The sequence below is a fragment of the Erythrolamprus reginae genome, chromosome 5 (assembly GCF_031021105.1).
Source record: "Erythrolamprus reginae isolate rEryReg1 chromosome 5, rEryReg1.hap1, whole genome shotgun sequence".
Taxonomy (NCBI): Eukaryota; Metazoa; Chordata; class Lepidosauria; order Squamata; family Dipsadidae; genus Erythrolamprus; species Erythrolamprus reginae.
The window spans coordinates 16,288,252-16,298,357 of NC_091954.1; the positions used below are offsets into that span (position 1 = coordinate 16,288,252).

Consider the following 10,106-nt stretch of genomic DNA (forward strand, 5'->3'; position numbering starts at 1 on the left):
TCCATGGAATCCAGGAAGTGATCACCTTGGTGTCCTTAGCAACCTACTGGTGACGTCAAAGCTCTGAACGCCAAACATGACTCCGAACTTTACCTGAAGTTTGAAAAAAATTCGGGTTTGTGTTCGGCATACCGAACACCGCAAAATTTGGTACGGACCCGAATTGTGCGAGTTCAGTTCGCCCATCACTAGTCTTGTGGAATGACTAGTCTGCCAGTGAAAAGGTAAACAGAAAAGCAAAACAAACACATTTCAGTAGAGTAAATTCTAAATTCATCCTATCATTTGGTATGGTAGCTGTTTCTTCAGTGAAAGCAAAGACCTTGTAAGCCGAGGGCTCTTTGCTATTTAGTTTCACAGAGCTAAAGTGATGCAAGTCAATAAGTACAACCTCCCATGTGAATATGTGTGTTTGCAGAAGCTGGAATATTTGAGAGTGCCTGCACAGCAGCGCTTCTGCTCCTCAGTCCCTCAAAAGTGGCTTGGAGATAAAGTGTAATATAAATTCAGTTTCCCAAAATCTTGGGACAGGATCTTATGTAGAAGTGTAGATTATATTGCTTTGTAGATTTATCTATCTATCTATCTATCTATCTATCTATCTATCTATCTATCTATCTATTTGTTTGATTTATATGCCGCCCCTCTCGGTGGACTCGGGGCGGCTAACAACAGTGATTAAAACAATATATAGCAATCCAATAATAAAACAACTAAAAACCCTTATTTATAAAACCAAACATACATACAAACATACCATGCATAAACTGCAGAGGCCCAGGGGGAAAGAACATCTCAGTTCCCCCATGCCTGACGGCAGATGTGGGTTTTAAGTAGCTTACGAAAGGCAAGGAGGGTGGGGGCAATTCTGATCTCTGGAGGGAGTTGGTTCCAGAGGGCCGGGGCCACCACAGAGAAGGCTCTTCCCCTGGGTCCCGCCAAACGACATTGTTTAGTTGACGGGACCCGGAGAAGGCCCACTCTCTGGGACCTAATCGGTCGCTGGGATTCGTGCGGCAGAAGGTGGTCCCGGAGATAATCTGGTCCGGTGCCATGAAGGGCTTTATAGGTCATAACCAACACTTTGAATTGTGACCGGAAACTGATCGGCAGCCAATGCAGACTGCGGAGTGTTGGTGTGACATGGGCATGCGCAAGTGACATGGGCATTTTTGGGAAAGCCCATGATTGCTCTCGCAGCTGCATTCTGCACGATCTGAAGTTTCCGAACACTTTTCAAAGGTAGCCCCATGTAGAGAGAGTTACAGTAGTCGAGCCTCGAGGTGATGAGGGCGTGAGTGACTGTGAGCAGTGACCCCCGGTCCAGATAGGGCCGCAACTGGTGCACCAGGTGAACCTGAGCAAATTATATGAGAATATGAGATTATATGAGAACCCAGTTCTCATGCCACATTAAGCCATGGTTTGGTTTAGAGGTGGGTTCCTACCAGCGGGCCCCAGTGCACCACACTGGTAGTGGCCTTTGATTGTGCAATTTATGTGTGATGGTTCCAGTGCTGTCTTTGTCGGTTTGTGCACAGCACCGTCTTTTTTCCCTAATTTTCAGCTGTTTTTTTGCTCTCTGAGCATGCGCAGAAGGAAAATTGTCCCTCTACGCATGCGCAGAAGCAAAATTGCATGAAGGGATGCATGCACATGCACACGCGCAAAGCATCACAATGTGCACACAGTGCATGAGCAGGAAGGGAAGAAGAACCTGCCCCTGGTTTAGAAACATAGAAACATAGAAGATTGACGGCAGAAAAAGACCTCATGGTCCATCTAGTCTGCCCTTATACTATTTCCTGTATTTTATCTTACAATGGATATATTAAAACTGCCCAGAACATCATTGGGCTCCAGCTACCCGCCCTGGATGACATCTTCACATCTCGCTGTTCTAGGAAGGTGCATACCATTCTCAAAGACTCTTTTGATCCTGCTTACAATATTTTTGAACTGTTGCCTTCTGGCAGAAGATAGAGAACAATTAGAACTCGGACCACACGTTTCCTGAATAGTTTTTATCCCAGAGCTATACTCGCACTTAACAATGAACTAAAGGGTCACCATCAGTGAACTGTTTGACAATATTACTCGGTCTGTCATGTAGATGGTTGAGTGGTTCAGGGTAAAGAATTTGTAGTGGGTGGGACATTTTATTCTATTTTTTATTCTATTTTTTAATTTACCTATTCTAATTTTATGTACGGTGGGACTGGTCTCTGGGTGTCACACGACTTTCGTTGCCAATGACAATTTGTTGCTTTGATGATGACAATAAATTTATTATTATTATTATTATTATTATTATTATTATTATTATTATTATTATTATTCTAAGATTTTTTATTAAAATTGCTTCTTCATTGCTTATTTGACCCCTATGACAATCATTGTTGTACCACATGATTCTTGACAAATGGATATTTTATTTTATGTACGCTGAGAGCATATGCACCAAGACAAATTCCTTGTGTGTCCAATCACACTTGGCCAATAAAAATTCTATTCTATTCTATTATTATTATTATTATTATTATTATTATTAGTAGTAGTAGTAGTAGTAGTAGTAGTAGTAGTAGTATTAATGTTTATCCCAGGCATGTTTAAATTCATTTACTGTGGATTAACAACCACATCTGCTGGAAGTTTGTTCCAAGCCTCTACTACTCTTTCAGTAAAATAATATTTTCTCATGTTACTTCTAATCTTTCCCCTTGTTCTTGTATTCACTTTCCTATTAAAAACACTTCTCTCCTGAACCTTATTTAAACCTTTAACATATTTAAATGTTTCAATCATGAGTCATGTTTGGTATGCTTTATTATACTAAATAGTTTTCTATCTTGTCCTAGGAAAATGCTATGCTATATACTAGGATATGTTCAACCCATGCATTGTAGTTAAGTTCTACATTGCAAAATGCAGGAGTCTTCCCTTTTTTTAGGGGGAAAAAAAAGTCTGAATCTCCGAAGCCAGAATGTCGGCATGCCCTTCCGATCTCCACAGCCAATGTCTGAAAAACCTGGCAGTCTGGAAGCTGAACTTAGCTCTAGGATTTTATGTTTTCGTCTTCAGCATAACTCTGGTTAACCTCAGTGCCTCAGTTGGTAGGTGTCTGAGACTTTGTCAAAGTTCACTTACGTTATTAAGCAGTTCCAGCTTACTCAGAAGTCCTATAAAGCTGAGCAAAATCTACTTTTATAGTGTTGTGTCTGACATCTATCCTTACAGAAGAAATAAAAAAGGCAGGCTGGTGGCCTTCAATAAACCTATAAATTGGTACTCTGTACAAAGAAAATACCAGGAAGCAGCCTACATTATAAATAGGCAAGTCTCGTGGACATGGGCCTACTTGACAGAGTTTTGATTAAACCATTGGAATAGGAATAGCAATTCTATGCCGCTTTACGCTTTACACTTGAAATCTGTTACATTTTTCTTGAAGTTGTTACTAACAACAGTTTTTTTTCGTATTTTGTACATTTACTGCTGATTGTTTGCAACTTCACACACACGTCAGGATTTGGCAATCATCTTAGCATTCCTAATTGCTCTTTTTAGACACCAATTTGAGGCACCTGGAAATTTAATTTGATACCCATTGAAGATTAATTAACAAGTAAAATAAAACTATTTTTTCCATTGTTATACATCTCCCTTTCCTCAAAATTCTGCAGCATGGCTTTGAAATAGAGTAATACCTCATGATACAAACTTAATTGGTGCCAGGAGGAGGTTCGTAAGGTGAAAATTTCGTAAGACAAAACAAAGTTTCCCATAGGAATCAATGGAAAAGCAATTAATGCATGCAAGCCCAAAATTCACCCCTTTTGCCTCATTTCCACCGGCATTTGGATTTTGTTCAGGTGTGGGTGGAGGGGGGGAGATGGGGGAGACAGCGCAGGCTGCCCGGAGGGAGCCTTGTGGGTGAATTAACGGAAAAGTCAACAGTTACTGTCCGGCTTGCAATGACTGGAAGGGAAGGGAGGGAAACGCACGGGTGGTTTGTACGTGCCTCTTTTCTGATTTCCTCCCTCCCTCCTTCCCCCTCTCCCTCCTGGCCTCCCTCCTCCTCCTCCTCCTGTATTCCGCCTCCCTCCCAGCCTCCGGGCCACATTCTCCACGCCGCCGGCCGGCTGTCATCTTCTAAAGAAGCAAGAAGAGGAGGAGAAGCTGGGCGCCTTCCTCCGCCACCACCGGCGCCCAGCTCCTCCTCCTCTTCTTGCTTCTTTAGAAGATGACAGCCAAAAGGGTCAGCGGGAGAACTCGGGGGAGCCGTGGCCACTGCCGTGTGGAAGGAACCTGGCTGGGAAGCTCCTGAAGGTGTGGACTGGGGTCTTTCCGGGAGAGCAAGCAGCAGGCATGGGCTGGGGTCCCCCCAGTTCTCCCGCGGATCTCTCCTACACATCCCGACTCCTGCAGCCTCCGCGTTTTTCTTTCGGCTTTGGGCTGGACAGGAGGAGCTAAGCCAGCCCAGCGGCTTTTTACATTGGGGAGATGTTGCCAGCCCAGCGGCATTGATTCCTCTGGCCGCTTAGCTCCTCCCATCCACCCAGAAGCCGAAAGTTCTGGCCTTTGTTCACCAACCTCCACGTTTTTCAGGTCTGCATCCTGGGCAGGTAAGGAAGCGCGACTGAGCAGGCCTGCTCACGCTCTGGCTAGGACGGCGGCGAGGGTGCGTCCGACTCGGGGCTGGCGGCGCCCGACGCAGCAGGGAAAGGGGCTGTGGCTGGATCCGCTGAGCCTGGCCGGCCCGGGATATCACAGCGCGCGTTGCCTGTGGTGCGCTGCTCCCGGCTTGGCTTCCCTGGCAGCCTTGGCTTCCCTGGCCGCTTCCCTGGCCGCCTGGCGCTGCGATCTTCTGATCTTCCCTTGGTGATCTTACGATCTCCCTTTGGTGATCTTCCGATCTCCCCTTGGCGATCTTCCGATCTCCCCTTGGCTTCCCTGGCTTCCCTGGCCGCTTCCCTGGCCGCTTGGTGCTGCGATCGGAAGATTGCAGCACCAGGCGGCCAGGGAAGCGGCCAGGGAAGCCAGGGAAGATCAGAAGATTGCAGCGCCAGGCGGGAGGAGCTAAGCCAGCCCAGCGGCTTTTTACATTGGGGAGATGTTGCCAGCCCAGCGGCATTGATTCCTCCGGCCGCTTAGCTCCTCCCATCCACCCAGAAGCTGGAAGTTCTGGCCTTTGTTCACCAACCTCCATGTTTTTCAGGTCTGCATCCTGGGCGGGCGGGTGGCAGGCAAGGAGGCGCGACCGAGCGGGCCGGCTCACGCTCCGGCTAGGACGGCGGCGAGGGTGCGTCCGACTCGGGGCTGGCTGCGCCCGACGCAGCGTGGAAAGGGGCCGTGGCTGGATCCGCTGAGCCTGGCCGGCCCGGGATATCGCAGCGCGCGTTGCCTGCAGTGCGCTGCTCCCGGCTTGGCTTCCCTGGCCGCCTTGGCTTCCCTGGCTGCCTGGCGCTGCGATCTTCCGATCTTCCCTTGGCAATCTTCCGATCTTCCCTTGGCAATCTTCCGATCTTCCCTTGGCGATCTTCCGATCTTCCCTGGCTTCCCTGGCCGCTTCCCTGGCCGCCTGGCACTGCGATCAGAAGATTGCAGTGCCAGGCGGCCAGGGAAGCGGCCAGGGAAGCCAGGGAAGATCGGAAGATCGCCAAGGGAAGATAGGAAGATCGCAGCGCCAGGCGGCCAGGGAAGCGGCCAGGGAAGCCAGGGAAGCCAAGGCGGCCAGCGAAGCCAAGCCGGGAGCGGCGGCGACGCTGCTCTGGTTGCCTGGTCCTCTCCTGCCTCCCACGCTGATGTTCCCCACTGCGTCAGGCACCGCCAGCCCTGAGTCGGATGCACCCTCGCTGCCGCGCCCAGCCGCTGCCCGCCCCGTCCTAGCCGGAGCCTGAGACGGCCCACTCGGTCACGCCTCCTAGCCCGCCAGCCGCCCACCTGCCCAGGATGCAGACCTGCTGCCTCTCCCCGCGCCTGCCGCCGGCCCGATCCTGCGCCTCCTGCTCCCCCCCAGCCAAAAATACAAAGGCGGTCTGCCGCCGCCCGCGGAGCAATGGAAGCTGAAGCCACTGGCGGTTTCAGACTCCCTTTGCTCCACGCTGCTCCGCCCTGCCTGTCATGCGACGGCAGACCGTCTTTGTGTTTTTCACTGAGGGGGGGAGCAGGAGGACCTTCCTGACTCCCTCCCCCAGCATCGGACCTCCTGCCCTCCCTCCAAGCCAAAACCCCAAAGCAGCCTCCTGAACGTTTTCCGTCTTACGTACCTGCCGCCGCCGCCGAGAAGCCCCGCAGCCCGGCTGTCACATTTTAAAACAGCCGGGTGGCTTCCCAGCAGCCTCCCAAAGCCGAACACCAAACCCGAACTTCCGGGTTTGGCTTCGGGAGGCACCTGGGAAGCCCCCTGGCTGTTTTAAAAGGTGACAGCCGGGCTGCGGGGCTTCCCAGCAGCCTCCGGAATGCCGAACCCGGAAGTTCGGGTTTGGCGTTTGTAACATGAAAAAAGTCCGTAAGAAGAGGCAAAAATTTTCTGAACCCCGGGTTCGTATCTCGGGTTGTTCGTAAGACGAGGGGTTCGTATCTTGAGGTACCACTGTATATACATTATGCAATTGAGTGCTTAAGATAAAACCCTTTTATATTTCAACTATGTTGTAAATCTTAATACATTACATTATTCAGTACAGTGATAGTGGTACATTGTTGTTTGAAGATTATTAAGATAACTTACACTGTTGAGGATTTTTTTTTTAAGGTATTATATCAATATTAATATAGGATGCCAATGTAAATAAGCATAAGATTATTGGATTCTTTCACCCAGACTTGCACTAAAAAAAAATCCAAAAACCACTATATAAATTGTGCCAAAGTTGTTCACTGAAAGTTTCAGTATTAAGTTTTATTAGGATCTCTGTTGTAGGGTTTTTAATGTTTTTTATATATTGATAGATGGAAAAATTCAGCAAATGTAGCAAGTGTGACAACAATTAAAATTTGAAAAATAAGGGGAGAAAAAAAACCCAGAAAGACTCTTTGGTTTCCAACTTCCTCCTTATTGTATATTTTGCTAATTTATAATGTTTATAAACATTTGAGTTCCATAAAAGCCTCAATACAAATAATTGTATTTGCCTTGCTGTGTGATATACTGTATGTGTAGGAACCATTCTTGTTTAAATTTGGTTAAACTTTTGTTCTGAATATATATACAGTGATCCCTCAATTTTCACGATCTCGATCTTCGCGAAACGCTATATCGCGATTTTTCAAAAAATAATAAATTAAAAATATGTGCGCGGGGTTTTTTCTGCACCACGGTTTTTCCCGCCCGATGACGTCACACGTCATCACCAAACTGACGTCTGCCATTGCTGGTTGGCCGAAATCTCGGCCAATCAGTGTTGTTTGCTCAGCGTGCTTTGAAACTTTTGGAACTGTTGGAACTTGTTAAGACTTGTTGGAAGATGGCTCCTAAACATTGCATGCGGAGTGGAGGCGGCGACGCTAAAAAGAGCAGGAAGATGCTGACAATTAAGGAGAAAATTGAACTTTTGGACATGCTGAAAGCGGGACGTTCTAATGTAGATGTTGGTCGGCATTATGGGATCAACGAATCGACTGTGCGATACATTCGGAAAGACGAAAAGAAGATAAGGCAAACTTCTCAGATAATGTTCAACAAGGCTGCAAAAAGAATGGTGACGCCTAGAAACAAACGCCTTATGAAGATGGAAGCTGCTTTGTCCGTGTGGGTACAAGACTGCCGCAAAAAGAGCATTGCTTTGGATACGAACACTATACGAACCAAGGCGCAGCAACTGTACAACTGTCTTGCAGACACAGAAGGAGGCGATGCAGATGAGGGAAACCCAGGTGAGGGCTGGGGTTTTTTATTCTGTCATTATTTAAGTGCTAAAAAGCACTTAAAGGAGGGAAGGAGGGAGGGAGGGAAGGAGGGAGGGAGGGAAGGAGGGAAGGAGGGAAGGAAGGAGGGAGGGAAGGAGGGAGGGAGGGAGGGAAGGAAGGAGGGAGGGAGGGAAGGAGGGAGTGAGGGCGGGAAGGAAGGAGGGAAGGAGGGAGGGAAGGAGGGAGGAAAGGAAGGAGGGAGGGAAGGAAGGAGGGAGGGAAGGAGGGAGTGAGGGCGGGAGGGAGTGAGGGCGGGAAGGAAGGAGGGAAGGAAGGAGGGAGGGAAGGAAGGAAGGACTGTATGCTTTCATTCAAGTCACTTCTCTCTCCCTTTCCTGTCATTCTCTGTAGATGAAGGTGCTGGTGACTCTGAAGACCCCCAGCCATCAACATCTTCTGCTTCTTCAGCCCCAGCCATATTCACAGCAAGCAAAGGGTGGTCTGAGATATTTCAACGGCGCTATGGCCTGAAGAGTGTTAATTTCCCCACTGCTGCATATTTTTAAAGTTTAAATTCCCAATCAGATATTTCTGGATTTTATTCCAGCATTGGCAATATTTATTCATGCTGCGATAAGCATATATCTCAAAATCTATATTTTTCCATATTTTGGTTTTTCCCCCCCTCCTGCAATCTAAAACAGATCAGTAACACCCTGTCGATTGATTAGCGTGTGGATTGGTACACTCAAAAACTCCAAAATGTTTAGAAGTTAAATAGAAAAAGAAGAGATAACTACAGATAGTCCTTGAAGTACAACACTTCATTTAGTTACTGTTCTAAGTTACAACAGCACTGACAAAAGTGATTTATGACCCTTTTTCACACAACCACTGCAGCGTCCCCATTATTATTTTTATTATTATTTATTGGATTTGTATGCCGCTCCTCTCCACAGAGTCGGGGCGGCTAACAACAATGATAAAAAACAACATGTAACAATCCAATTTAATAAAACAACTAAAAACCCTTATTATAAAAACCAAACATACACACAAACATACCATACATAACTTGTAATGGCCTAGGGGAAGGAATATCCTAACTCCCCCATGCTTGGCGACAAAGGTGGGTCTTGAGTAATTTGCGAAAGACAAGGAGGTTGGGGGCCATTCTAATCTCTGGGGGGAGTTGATTCCAGAGGGCCGGGGCCGCCACAGAGAAGGCTCTTCCCCTGGGCCCCGCCAAACGACATTGTTTGGTCAACAGGACCCGGAGAAGGCCAACTCTGTGGGACCTTATCGGCAGCTGGGATTCGTGCGGTAGAAGGCGGTTCCGGATGTATTCTGGCCCAATGCCATGTAGGGCTTTAAAGGTCATTACCCCATGGTCATGTGATCACAATTTGGAGGCTTGGCAATGGTTGCAATGTTCCTGGGTCACATGATAATAATAATAATAATAATTTAATAATAATTTATTAGATTTGTATGCCGCCCCTCTCCGAAGACTCGGGGCGGCTCACAACACGATAAAAACAGTAAAATCTAATATTTTTTTTAAAAAAACAAAACTAAACTAAAAATCCTATCATAATTAAAACCAAACAGCACATATATACAAAAACATAAATTATAATAAGCCTGGGGGAAAGGTGTCTCAAATCCCCCATGCCTGGCGATATAGGTGGGTCTTAAGTAGTTTACGGAAGACAAGGAGGGTGGGAGCAGTTATAATCTCCGGGGGGAGTTGATTCCAGAGGGCCGGGGCTGCCACAGAGAAGGCTCACCATCTGCAACCTTCTAACAAGCAAAGTGAAGCCTGATTCACTTAACAACTATGTTACTAACTGAACAACTGCAGTGATTCACTTAACAATTGTGGCAAGAAAAGTACAGGGTAAAAATCACTTAGCAACAGCATTAGACTTACGTACCGTTCACATTGCTTTACAGCCTTAGACTAGATGATTCTTGTGATCTGTTGCAAATTTTTATATCCTTATTTAAGGGGTTTACAGAGTCAGCATATTGCCCCCAACAATCTCTTCAAGCGCGGGGCATGACGGGTGATCGCACTCATTCACATGATCACCCTGGTTACCCTTTACTGGTTTTCCAGAAAGCTGTTAAAACTTGGTTTTTCCAGCAGACTTGGAATTAAGATTGATTGTTAGTATATGTGGGTTTTTTTATTATATACATAATTTTAGTGATTTTAAAAAAAGGTTTATTTAGTTTTTCAAATACAATAA

The 10,106-nt window shown here is 46.8% G+C and overlaps 1 protein-coding gene across 1 annotated transcript; it reads left to right on the forward strand.

Moving 5' to 3' along the window:
- The first annotated feature begins 7,464 nt into the window (after positions 1-7,464).
- Positions 7,465-8,417, forward strand: LOC139168310 (tigger transposable element-derived protein 1-like). The gene is made up of 2 exons (XM_070753891.1): positions 7,465-7,878; positions 8,263-8,417. Exons 1-2 carry the CDS (start codon positions 7,470-7,472, stop codon positions 8,415-8,417), a joined length of 564 nt encoding a protein of 187 aa, XP_070609992.1. The 5' UTR covers positions 7,465-7,469.
- The last annotated feature ends 1,689 nt before the right edge of the window (positions 8,418-10,106 follow it).

Coding starts and splice junctions, on each gene's coding strand:
- LOC139168310 (XM_070753891.1), top strand. CDS start 7,470: ATGGCTCCTAAACATTGCATGCGGAGTGGAGGCGGCGACGCTAAAAAG. Junction 7,879..8,262: donor TGCAGATGAGGGAAACCCAG/GTGAGGGCTGGG, acceptor CATTCTCTGTAG/ATGAAGGTGCTGGTGACTCT.